This window comes from Girardinichthys multiradiatus, chromosome 8, assembly GCF_021462225.1.
Source record: "Girardinichthys multiradiatus isolate DD_20200921_A chromosome 8, DD_fGirMul_XY1, whole genome shotgun sequence".
NCBI lineage: Eukaryota > Metazoa > Chordata > Actinopteri > Cyprinodontiformes > Goodeidae > Girardinichthys > Girardinichthys multiradiatus.
The window spans coordinates 36,910,892-36,924,747 of record NC_061801.1 but is presented as its reverse complement, the minus strand read 5'-3'; the positions used below and the strand labels follow the sequence as shown (position 1 = coordinate 36,924,747).

The 13,856-nt window shown below is 39.8% G+C and overlaps 1 protein-coding gene across 3 annotated transcripts in view; it reads right to left on the bottom strand.

Moving 5' to 3' along the window:
• The window catches only part of arrdc1b (arrestin domain containing 1b), a 42,129-nt gene that overhangs the window by 10,912 nt on the left and 17,361 nt on the right, over nucleotides 1–13,856 (bottom strand). For all 3 annotated transcript variants that reach the window (XR_007039372.1, XR_007039371.1, XM_047373264.1), the window contains exon 2: nucleotides 5,594–5,704. Coding sequence is in view for 1 of the 3 variants with exons in the window: in XM_047373264.1 (XP_047229220.1) it covers nucleotides 5,594–5,704 (111 nt within the window). In the remaining 2 variants the exon portion in view is untranslated. The remainder of the gene's footprint in view (nucleotides 1–5,593; nucleotides 5,705–13,856) is intronic.

Sequence of the window (13,856 nt, the reverse complement as noted above, 5' to 3'; positions counted from 1 at the left end):
GGAGACCAAATAAATAACTGTGTCCGAGTCACAGAGCACCCAACAAGCTTATTAGTTGTCTAGATGAGCCGACAGCCCAATTAAATTCTTCCAGACAGCAACACGTCCCACCTCAGAGACGGGGACAACTTTTCTCCATTCGCCTGGACCTCCTTGGGGAGGCAGAAGGAGGGTCCTCTAACTGTTCCTCTCTGCGTTCATTTGTATCATGTTTGCTGTTAAAGGAAGCAGCCATGCTTCAAATACTCCAAATGTTTCAGTTAAAATTTAACACGGAAGTAAAAAAGGTCGAGACGTTTGCCTGAAGAGAACAAACCCGATTAATGGTTGAGGTTGACGTAGTATGAACACATTCACACCTAAAAGATAATTGTTCTTACCTAATTTAGTTTAATAAGTTGTTTAACAGCAATGAAAAAACGTCTGAATTCCTAAAGTGTGAATGTAAAAACCGTTTAGAAATCCACTTTTAATAACAAATAATGTAGACTTTATTGACTTCACAATGGATAAATTATCCATTAATAATCAAGGCTAACAGGAAAAACAGGATCTGAAGTTCATACAGGAGGCCCACAAATGAGTCGAGTTAGTGACTGAAGCTGAGAGTCAAGCTAGCAGCTACTCAACTATGAGTCCAGACATTTCAGTTAAAAAATACTTTATTAATCTCAAAGGGAAATAAAATATTGGTGTAGCTGATAATACCCAGGTTTCTTCAGAGTGTTGATGGCTGTGGGCAGGAAGGATCTCCTGTAGTTTTCTGTAGTACAGCTGATCTAAAGAAGCCAGTCTGATGAAGAGGATGCTCAGAGTTCTCCATAATGTTCTGTGTTTAAAGAAACCTTCTTTGCACAGTGATCTCCAGAGGTTCCAGAGCAGTGGTTCTGCGCTCTCCACAACAGACTTATAGCAGATCTTCAGCATCTTGCTGCAAACACTGATGGTCCTAAGCTTCTTCAATAAGTACAGCCTGCTCTGTCCCTTCTTGTAGACGACTTCACAGTTGCATCTCCACTGCAGTCTGGTGTCTACGTTAAAACCGAGGTACTCCTCCACTTCTTCTCCCATTATGGAAATAGTGTCTTTTTCCTGTTTCCCCTGAAATCCACAATCATCTCCATTGTTCTGTTCAAATTGAAGATAAAATGATTGTTTCCACCCCATGCCACAAAGGGGTCCACCAGCTCCCTGTACTCAGCTTCTTGTCCACGTCTGAGGTGTCCAGAGTGAAAAGGAAGGGTGAGAGTACCGTCCCCTGTGGTGCTTTTTGGAAAAGAATAAATAAAAATTAATGTAACTGAGCTACTCCAACAGGCAGCCTGATCAGGCATAGATTTTCACAGAAAGCAGGATATCATGATGGCACAAAACAAACCCAGGACCTAGGTCACCTGGTTTAGGTGGCTTTAAGCTTTGAGTGGTCGGTATGACTGGAAAGGCGCCATACCAGGCGCCAAATCTACTCTGAATTTAAGAAAAATACCTGAAAAAGGCTTTACAGTTTATAAACCTATTTTTGTTTAGTTCATTTTGGAGAAAATGTTTACAATATTTGCTTAAAATTCCAAAATGTTCATTTTATATTAAAAACCAAAAAGAAGAAAAACTGTTGTTTTTTAATTCAAAATTAACTTTGTTGCTCAAACATTTTCTTAAGGGGAAAAGTAAAACAGCGTAAACGCATGACGGGCCTGTATATAAATGCTAAAAACAATAAAGCTGTCAGTGTTTCCAGAAGAAGCGAATTCCTACAAACTGCAGGAGAAAAAAGGCTGTTGGTCATTAACAAAGAACAGAGACAGGATGAAGAGCAGACGCTGATGTCACTGGTCTTCACTCGTCTAACCGTCAAGGATCTGTGGCATACCACATGATCAGCCATCCAAACCGAGCTTCTCTTGCTTTTTGTGAGACCGTGTGTGACGTGATCCTTCGCCACCCTTCCTGTGTCACTTTCTGAGCCCTCAGATGCCGAGCTGCCCGTTTTTAGAAAGGAACAGAATACAGAACAATCCCAAAGATAAAGGAAAGCACAGAAAGTGGGTGTGCTTTGAATTACGTACGTCTTCCTCTCTCTGAAGTGTATCTGGTGTTTAACACTTTTTTATCTGAGACTGACAAGCTGATTAAGATCTATTGCTACAAATCAGAGCGATGACAATCGTATGCTGGATTTTATTTGACAGCTATCCGCTTCACTGTCTAATAAGTCTTTCACAGCAGTTTTTCTTCACTCAAAACTAAAGCACCAAAAATAACCTTCCTACCAGTGGGTGGCACGCTGAAGTGTGCTCTAGTGATCAAACCTTAAAGCCATTAAGAAAAAGTTTGAGTTTGTTTAGGGTTGATTAGTTGTGAGCAGTTAGTTTCTTACAGGAGGTATACAGTGATCTTAGTTTGGAGAATCAAGGACAAATTGTCATCGAGGAGTCAAGCCAGCTGCTATTTAAACTGAAGGAAAAAGGAGCTTTTTATAGCAGAACAGGTCCAGAGCTGTTCGCTGGGTATAACTGGGTACAGTCCAGTAGAGCAGCTGCATGCATTTGAGCGATGATCCATTGAGTTGGCTTTTGAATAAGATTTTGCTGTTGGAGAACCAAACTAAACGAAACGAAAGAGGAGAGCCTGAAAACCTGTGGCTGTACTGCAGGAAATCAAATCAGAAAACAATATCGGGAAATCCCGAGAGTGGGAAATTAGTACAGGTAATGAGAGCGATGGGAGTAGTGATACTGTGGATAGAAGGACGAGTCCAAAAAGAGGAAATCCTTCGATGGCGGCAGGAGCAGGAAAGATGGGAAGGATGGTAACAAACTGGGCTGAATCTGAAGAAGAGATGGAGGTAAAGGAGTTTAATGTTACTGTTCGATTCAACGAGGAGAAGGGATTGCAGTCAGTTAAATTATCCACTATCCTTAAGAACCAAGTAGGGGAAATTGCTACTGAAAAACTTCTCAGAGATGGAAATTTAATGAATATTTGCAACACAGAAGAACAGAAAGGCAGAGCATGTAGGATGAAAGAAGTGGGAAAGTGACAAGAGTGAGCTGTGTAGAAAAAGCAGACAAATGGAAAAAAGGAGTGATATAGGGGATCCCGGTTGAGGAAATAAAATCAGATCTTAAAGGGGGGAAAGTTAAAGAGGTAAAAAAGCTTCAGAGCTTCAGAAAGTATTTTGCTAGAGTTTGATGGAGAAAAGCTTCCAGAAAAGATTTATCTGGGGAATATGGCATACAATGTAAGAAAATATGTTCCACGACCGCTTAGACTTGCAAAGGGAAGAGAAGATGTGCATGATGTGGAGAAGATCATGATTATGAACAGTGCAATAAGAGCAGACAACCAAAATGCTGTCGTAGTGGTGGTAGCCATAGTGTGACATATGGGGGCTGTGAAGTGATGAAAAGGGCGGTGCAGGGGTAACAGGTCCGAGTACGTAATAACGTTTCGTACGCAGAGGCAGTCAAAGAGGTGAAGCAAAGGAAAGACGTTGAGATGGAAACAATGTTGAACCAAACAAGTGAAAACAAAGTGTGTGTGCATTTAAAAAGGCCAGTGACATTCATTGCAGAGGTCATCAATGCATAAAAGTCCAAAACAAAGAGAATTCAAATAACAGTGAAAGCAGCAGCGAATCATATTAACTAACTTGAGAAGATGTGAAGGATGACCTCAGTGCTCAGGCTAATCAGGAGGCAGCATGGGTAGGATAACTAATATATAATGGTCTTGCTTCTACACTGTAATGCAAGACGTTTAATATGAAATGGTCAGGAAAAAGCACTTAGTTGGCAGATGTTCCAGATGTTTGTTTACAAGAGACCTGGCTAAAACCCCAGTTAGACTTTAAAATGTAAAATTATAATGCTTTTAGATGTAATCGGAGGGAAGGTAGTGGTGGTGGTTGTGCCACTTTTATTAAGGGGATCCTGCCTTTTAGAGAGGGAAGGAAGAGGAGTTTTTTGTAGCAGAGATATGGATAAATGCAGAATCATCTACCATAATAAATTATTATAAACCATATAAGAGACTAGATCTGGACAAACCAAAGGAAACTCATGGACATAATAGAAATAGAGGCATTTGGTGAGGGGACTTTAACACTCATAGCAATTTATGGGGAGGACAAAGGACAGATATAATAGGACACTTTTTAGAAGACGATTATTTAGTTTGCATAAACAACGAGAGAGGGACAAGAATACATGTTCATACAGCAAATCGCTCAGCACTAGATTTAACATTGGTATCCAGAGATTTAGCTGGAATATGTGATTGGACTAAAAACAGGAGACAGCAATTGGTAGTGACCACTTTCCAATTTTCTGTAGAATACAAATTAATAAAGGCAGGAAAGATGGATATTTGGTAAAGCTAAGTGGGATTTGGTGAAATATGTATGAGAACGCCACAGTGAGGAAGTTCATTTAAATTTAGATATAGACGACATGGAGGAAAGTTCCACTGAAGGTGGCAAAACTAGCAATCCCTGAGAGGAAAGGTAAGCAGAAAAAGAGAGAGGTACCATGGTGGAAATCAAGCTTTTAGACTACTGAGGAGAACACATCCTTTTAATAATTTAATTGAGTATAAAAGCTCAGGCAGAAGTCGGGAAAATAATTAAGAAGGCAAAGAGAACAAAATGAAGGGATTTTTGTGTAACAATAGGCAGAACAACTCCTATAGAAAATGTAAGAAGAATGATCAAGAAATTGAGAGGAAACAGACGGGAGAAAACAGGTAAAATACAGAAACTACCTTTTCAGTCATAAATTCAAGTTAGCTAGTAGGAGAGAAGGAGCGGTGTGAGCTTTCTCCATAACAACCACTGGTTCTTCCACTTCCTGGTTCTGTGAAGCCAGCTTAAGTTATGTAAGCTCACATTGCCTTGGTTGCTCTGCTAAAAGCCAAGGCATCTTAATCCCTGGGACCACATTAAAGAACAATCTAGAAAATGCCGTGAGAATGAAAGGTCACAACTTTTTAGACAGGAAGTAAAAAGTACAACATTTACACATGAACTTTACTGAACTTATAGTGTAAAGCACAGACACCTGAACAAAGTCCAGTGCTCCATTATTCTTTCTATCAGTTACACATTGAACCCTTGTGGCTGATTTTAACCAGTGTGGTTTATATGCGCTAATGACTTCGCCTTATAGCTTTTCTTTAGGATTTGTTTATACAAATTCATTATGGTACATTTTCTCTCTGGTTATGGACAATACACATTGTCCAAAAAAAAACACCGTCCTAAAAAGTCTCACTTCTGCAGTTAAGTGGGTCTTAGCGGTGCAGGGCACAGAGTTACTTTAAGGCTAATAACCTGTCCTCTGTGGAGAGTCACAAACATCCTCCAGAGCGTTAGCCAGGACCTGAACTGAACATGTCTCAGGATTTAGGGGAATGAGCCGTAATGAAACTGAACACACCACAGTTTACACAGCTACACATGAAATAATTTGCTCTTTGTATAGAAAAACAAAAAACAGCAACAAATTTAACCCACACCTCTTTTGATATATCTGTTGAGCCAAACCAGATTTCTGGTGGAGGTGTTTCACAATGTGTGGGAAATTTCTGTACTTACCTTTATCAGCCACTGATAACATGCTGTTCAAGTACTGCTCCTCCAGACTCCACGAGGAGTCGTTCATTTTGTTGGAGATCCCACATGAGCCCTGACAGTTCACCTTGATGGCTGTGGAGAGAAAGGACAGTATGACTCACTCAAATGTCTTTACGTGTGAGCTCATATTTACACAAAAGACAAGCGCTGCTGCATGACGGCCAGTTAAAACAACTTATCCTCTGTATGCATTCTCCTGTTTGGTTATTAAAGGAAATAAAGTTTGGTGAAAAAATATTTACCCCTGCCTTGAGATTTTATGTGTTGCTGCTTTTGTGTCACAATGACATATTTTAGATCAAATTGATTTGGATGTCAGACAAATATAACCTGAGTAAATACAAACCGCAGCTTTCAAATGATTGCATTTATTAAGGGAAAAACCTCTCTTCAAACCAACCTCAACCCATGGATTAACTGTCATTAATAATATTTATTTAAAGACTAAAAAGACTCACTCAGGCCTGATTACTGACAGACCTGTAGAATCAAGAAATCACATAACAAGAACCTATCTGACAACACGAAGTAGGCAAAAAGATCTCAAAAGCAACCCATCATGCCTCAATTATGATGCATGTTTGGTAACTAGTGCAGCACATTACATTGAATGATAATAGCAATTCTAATGCTAAGCAATGCTTGAATTAGGGCTGCATAATATTAGGAAAACATGCCATAAACGATATTTGTGAACAAATTTAATGTTGATTTATTGATAAAGTAGATTTAAAAACCACACTAGTTGGATCCACTTGTTCAAAGAGGATGAAACAAATCCTAAAACGTGTAACAATAACGACAAGAAAAGACATAAAATGAGACGTCAAAGTTAAAAGACGTTCCCAAATGTTTAGAAATAAACCCAGGAAGATTACATCAGGACATGAAAACCTCACTAGAACAGACAGCCAAAGAGTAAAGATGGATTTTCCGGAGGTTTCTAAAGCTGCACAATGTATAAGCGTTCTTTATAGGCAATCCCAAATTGTTCCAGAGAGCAGGTCCTGCCAATACCATGGCACAATCACCCATGTTGTTGCATTTGGTTCACGGGGCGTGCGGGAGCATCTGTTTTGTACACCGGAGTGCGTATAAAGAATGGCATAATCAAGCAGACCACAAATAAAACCATGCATAAATTCTTTGAAATGTCTGGGAGAGAGATAGGGCCTTGTCTCGGCTAAATGTCTCAGCTGGAAGAAGCTCGATTTTATGTCAGAGATGATGTGATTGTCAAATTTAAAAGAGCTGCAAATCGTCACACCAGTGTTTCACACAGAGGATTTCTTATAAGAAGCCAAGGACCAAGAAAAGGGTCAGGGTAAAATCTATAACAGAGACATAGAGAGCCTGAATGTGTGCTAGTTAAATAATTAGCTAACAGGCAGGTCTTAGCGATATGCGTACAGTGACACAGCAATAACAACTCATTTGAGATTTTTGTGAATGCAGTATTTGGTAGTTAATAATAAATCATGCACCATAAATTCAAACTCTGCTTGACAATAATATGGTCCTTTGACATTTTCCTAATATTTTGCAGGCGTATTGATAACATGCAAGTAAAGACATTGTAGTTGTATCTGTTGGGCCAGAAATATGAAAATATACTAATATAAATACACCCTAAGGCTGTAAGATTAGCTATGCCTCATGTAAGCTGTTGATTTGAAGCAGATCAGATACAGTTAGAGAAGTCTACAGGCATGGGCTGTTACTGTATCAAGGTATAACAAGATTTTTAAATATTACGGTTTCAAAGCTGATAAAAGTTTACATTACACCATTGGCATGGCTTATGGTAACACAGGACGGCCGCTGTGTCACCCATCACTGCACACTGCTGGTCAGATGGCTAAAAGCAGACACCTACACTTTTCCTCTTACAAGGAAGACAGATTTCGCTGTTGGGAAAGACCTGAAGCTGTGAAAAACACACAGTCATGGTGTGGAAACAAAAGGAGCGACACCCGTCACTCTCAATAAGATAACACTGCTTTAAAATTACACTCGGCAAACTGTGAGCCACATGTCTGATAAGCATTTAACATTTAACTGCAGGCTGTACCCGAGACAAACAGCTAATTACCTAAATAACCAGCTAATTAACCAACTAATATCAACCTGTTATCCTCCCAGTATTACTCTACAAAGAGAATGACAAAAAAGTATTTTTTGCACAAAAGCTTTTAAGCTAACAACAAATTTAGCAGGTGTTTTTCTATACTTTTTGATCAAGTTTATGTATCAAAATCAATTCCTTGAAGAATAAAGACAAGTATTTTAATGCACTTCAGCAGGAGTAGAAATAATTGTTGCTTCTTTATTTGAAAAACCTTTTAGATCAGATTATAAAATTTTGTTTTAAAATATGTGAAAAACAAGTCTATATTTTTACTCAAATTTCTCATAACAGCTGTAGGCTCGATGACCAATGTGCAACTAACTTGTCTTGTTTCTTCTAAGGGAAAGTGAAATAAAATCCTCATCTCATTCAGTTCTCATGAACTCAATACTGTGCATCATCTCGTTAGCTTAACTAATCGATACACCACTAGTATCTTAAAATGAACAGTACAACTAGCGTCTCCTGTCCACCAGAACTCAGAGAACATTATTAAAAGAAGCATCAGACACATGGCTGCAGGCCTGCAGAGTGCGTCGGCCCTCCTCCTGTGATTCCCCGATTAGTTTCTCTCTAAACCCGTATCTGAGGAAACGATGCATCTGATTACACAAGTACACCAAATAAACCAAACAGTGAAAACCTGACAGACGCTAGAAGATTAAGCAGAAAGACGGTGCAGCCAGACTATTATCTCTTCATAAGGATACTATGACAGCAACTACTCTTGTCAATGTTTTCCACTCAGTCCTCCAGGCCACTAATTTGTGTATTTAATAGGCGTATTGGATCACACAGTGGACAGATTTTCCACTCCTATGTATTATCAGACAACCAAGAGAAAGAACTGGATATAGATTCATTTGTTTGCAAAGGACTTAAACCTTGTTTTGCTTTATTATAGGAAGGTCTTTTTCATGAATATAGTCGATGAACATATTTCAGAGCAATTCATTTGTGGCATAAAATATCTTAGCTGTGCATGTTTGTCAGGTCCTTTTAATAATCTGATTTTATAATGATATAAAATGTCAAAGAAATAAAAAAAGGCTTGTTTTAAAGAAAGAATGTCCTGAAAACACCCCACTGACTCTGGTCTAAAAACGATCCAGCCCCTGGCAGTATCTGTCCAACTACAGTCACACCCATGCAGGTTTCTGTGCTTCCATCACAGGGTTTACACACTTACACCCAAAATGGCAGATGGCTTAGCTGTTTGCACCGGCATGGCTGCTGGCACGGTTTACGCTCAGAAGGACGTCTGGCAAAAAGAAAACTAAATCTAAGCTCTGCAGCCATGCAGACCAACGCTTGTTCATGTGGTCATTTATTAAACTAAACAGTTAATTTTACTTCTGCATCGAACCACAAAGCGGGAACACTTTAGAGAAATAACAGTGGAGACCTACAGCATCCCAGTGCATTTAAAACGGAAAGGAAAAGCATTTGCAGCTGTAGGATATTGTTTACAGCTGTCTGTTGAGGGAAAGAGAAGAGCTCAGCCCATGAAAGGTCAGTAGCGGGGTAATCTGGTAATATCCCCAGCTGCAGCGGTGCTGAATGTGAATACTGGACAGGACTATTTACAGATGTATGACAGAGGAGCCGTCATCACATGCTTGAGAGGGGGGAGTAACTCCTCCACCCTACTGCTACTACTCACTCAGCTGCACAAACTAGGACTGTGTTGGCCGTTAATACCCACGCTTCAAGGCTGACATGATTTCAGAAAGCTTTACCGTTCGCGGTCGCACAGGGTCATAGGGTGGAAGTCAGCGGGAACAGACTCAGCGCATGCGCTATAGCCGATATAAAAACCAAAATGCGCTGGCGAGAACCCTGTCTAGGACTTTTTGCTTGAGGTCAGGATAGTGAAGTATTAGAGCTGCACAGATATCTGCCGGTGACCAGAATCAGCCGCTTTTCTGTTTGATCGTTTGGTTGGAAGCTCAAAAATCCGATTAGGGAATGCCCCATATGGAGGAGTTGTTACTGCGTAAAGAAGACTCAAAGTTAGAGATTTTTAGTAACATAGGTGTTTAAAAATGAAGTCAGAGGAAGCACAGAAGCTATAGGAAGCTGTTTACAGAAAAGAGGTACAATATAGATTAATTTAGCTATTTAATTAAAAGGTGAAACCTACTGATGTATTACACACAGACTCATAACTCAAGAATTATTTTAATGGATATGGCTTTCAGCTGATGCAAACCCCAAATTTAGTTTTTCAGAAAACTATGACACCACGTCAGACCAATAAAGCACTATTTTCATTACAGGAATGTTATTTCATGGAAATATTATGTCCTACATAATCATGGAGAAGACTGCTGACCTCATAGTTGTCCTGCAGACAGTCAATGACACCCTCTATAATGACACTAAGCCACAAAAGGTTAGAGAAGCTGGCTGTTCACAGAGTGTTGTGTCCAAGCTTACTAATGGAAAATTAAGTGGAAGGAAAAACTATGGTTGGAAAAAAGGTACACAAGGAGCCTTGAGAGGATTGTGATGCAAGGTGCATTTAAGAATTTGGCAGAGATTTAGGCATGGACAACAGCTTCACCACACACAGATATATCAAGGATATGAGCTACAACTGTTGCCTTGCTTGTGTTAAACCCCTCCTGAGCCAGAGACGATGTCAGAAGAGAATGCAGCCCATTATCTTAACTCTGAGATTTCCAAGCTCAGCATGTTCCATCACGTCAAAAGCTCAAAAGGATAAAACAGAGAACATTTGCTGTACTTGGTTCAACCTTTCTGTTACCTGTTAAAAGTCTTGCTCTCTTATTCTCTTGCAGCCTGAATGTACTGCAAACATGGCCCAACATGCTGTAGAAAATATTGCTTCATTTTAAACAGCTTCTTACATCTCAGATTCTTCTGGCTTCATTTTTAAACATCTCACAGATGCTGAGAAAACATATTGAAGTCTTCTCCACTCTGAAACAGCCCCCACCTGGTGGGGGTTAGTGTGGTATGTTCACTGATATGAAATATTATTGGATTGTTGAGTTCTCGACCAACTGGTTACTGGAATTGGCTGAATTATAACTTAATCAGCCCTGACTGGTGACCAGCAGGCCACTGGCTTGATTTTCAGTGAATGGAGGTGGAAGCACGGAGTTGGATGGGTGATGATCTGGGCTTGTTTGATTTTCACAGAACCTGAACACTTTAAACACCTTCTGGAACCATGTCCTTTGGACAGATGAGCTCAAAGTAACAGAAGATTAGGATCTTTGTCATCTTTGATTGTATTTTTTTAAGTCTAGAAACCAAAAGAAATATTTAGGAGATATTTTTCTTCACCATGACTGCATCACATGACAGTTTACGTCTAAGCTAGCTACTCCCATGTGAAAAAGGCTATCAGATGTTTCCCTTATGAGTTAATATCAGGGATGTCAGATTGGCTGATCATGCATCATTGCGTCTAGACATAAAAACATCTCAGCAGTCCTAGGCTGATGCCACATGATAAAACACAGGACATTATATGGCAGAGAAATCAAAAACAATTCTTTCCCAGGGGCAACAGTGGTGCAGATGATGAGTGAATCGGTCAATAAAAAGCCTCTGCTGAGAAGACTTCAGATTACCATCTCCACTTCCTTAGTGAACACCACTTCCCTTTTTAAACTGAATGCCTAAATATTGAGGCCAAGTTCACGTGGCTTTCAGAAACTACAACAGTTCAGTCAAATTTACAAAGACACATTGCTTTTTATTCTTTTGGCAAGATTAACAAAACTGATGGATTGCACAACAGTTATAGGATGCAGGAACATTGTATGCATATATTGCAAATTATAAGGTAATATTTAAGTATTTAAATATAACCTGAGAATATTTTCTCTTGTGCAACTCTGGTCTGAGTCTGTTCGTCCCCTTGTTAAGGTTGACTGGTTTTAGTTCAATCATTTGTTTCCATTACCCTCAGGTCATGTGAGAAGCTGTGCTGAAGAAAATAACAGCTCGATTACTCATTTACTCTTCCACTAACTCTCCCAAAAAGCAGAATAAGCACCTTTAAACCACAGCATGTTTAAATCACAGGATTATAGCTCATCTCTTTGCAAGGCAGTAAGCATGTAAGTCATGGCAAGCAGAACATGAACTTCCACACAAACATCCTGTGTGGAGATCCGGAGTGTAACGTTGCTGAAACAAAGACAGAAACCACAACACGGCCGCTGCCTGCTTTGTAACTGCTCTCAATGCCACTTATAGCCATTTAGTGCCTCAGTTTACTGCAACAAGAGCGACAACATGTAATCAGATGAATTATAACATACTGATCTCCAAATACAATCTACATTGTTATTTTATTTATTGATTTTTACTACTGAGGGAAACCTCACAAGGAAAGACTATTTTCTTGAATATATAATATGGGTTTTCATGACTAGCTTACTGTTTTTTTACAAAGCAGCAAATGACTGTAGTTTTTTTTTATTGGAAATGTTGGAAAACATCAGAAAACTAGGAAGATTTCTTTAATTCATATGATTCATGTCACAGACTCAACTTTCCAAAGTTCTTAATATTTTCGAAGATTCTTCAACTCAAATTGTATTCAGAAATGCTGAAGATATATTTCTAGAGATCAGAGTATAAATACAGGATGGATGGATGGATCAGCGGATAGATGGATGGATGGTGCGATAAACAAATGGGTGGTATGTCAGATGGGTGGAGGGAGGGATAAAGTGAGGGAAGCATGGATGATGGATGGATTGACAAACAAATGGGTGTACACAACATTTAGATGAAGGAATGGGGAAAAAAGCCTGGAAGTACCCACCCAGACCTGAAAAATACTTTTCATCAGGCTGTAGACACAGCAGCATCTTCACAGAATCAAATCGACTGCAGACGCGTCTTTAAAACTCACAACAAAGAGCTTAATGACAACTTCCTGGTGCCTCTATTTCAGCTCCAAACATTTTAGAATGTGAAATAAGAAACCTTATAATAGCGGCAGACCATCAGCCGGCTCTCTACACCTCAGACAAGCACCGGCAGGCTGAAGGAAAGCGAGAGGGAAGCCAGCAGCACAGCAGGTTCTGACTCAGCAGCTGCCTGGGTTTACTGCAACACTGGAATCCATCCAGGTCTCCTCCACAGTTCAACCAGAGCGTCTGTGGGAGGCAATGATCAGAGTGCTACTACACATTCAGCTGCACAAATTAGGACTGTGTTGGCAGACACTGAAGGGTTTTATCATATCAATGAGCTCTCAGGCGCTCACTAATCTCCAATCTGATATCGGCACGGTCACTGGCCAATTTATAAACCTCTTAATGCTCATTAAAAGCTCTATGGAGGCTTTTCTATTTATACAGAGTCAGTTCCTCCTGCTGGTTTGACCAGAAGTCACCGATACTAATCCAAACTCTTCGTTTTCGGCAATTCATGAAGAATTGCGTGCTACTTGCATAGTACTGTGGTCGGCATTACTGCAGAACTTCATGTAACAAAGAATTGTGGCATAAAAAAAAACACTTCCACGGAAATATTACTTCAGCCACAAATGACCCAGATTTTCCAGATAGCAGGTTAAAACGCGAGTTAACAGTCTGATGCTTCAGGACTGTACTTGACAAAGATTAGCCATCTTTCTTGGGAAATGGTGGTACTTTTTTATTTATGCTCATTAAACTGAGCGACAGCACAAAGGAAACCTCAGTAGGTTTGTTTGAGGATTGGGTTTAATCAGAAACAAAGGAGACCTCAGCTTCTCAGACCAAACAGGAATAAAATGACCTTTCACAGTCAATGCTTTCCTCACAGTGTGAGTCAGGAGGTCAAAACAGAGAGAAAACGCTGAACATGTTTCACATTTAACATTGAAAGGCTTTTCAGAACAAGGCTGCAGAACATGATGGTTTTATTCAGCATTCTGCAGAAAACATTAACAGAGAGATAATATCACAATGTAAACAGTGAGCTTGGGCAGTGATGCACAAAGCTAGTAAAGTCTACCGTCGCAGGAAGAACTATCAGACCTGCACATTACCCAGAGATTTAATAGCCCTCAGTCTGCTAAATTCACCACAGTAGGAAATGGCCTGCAGTGTGGAAAGGTGC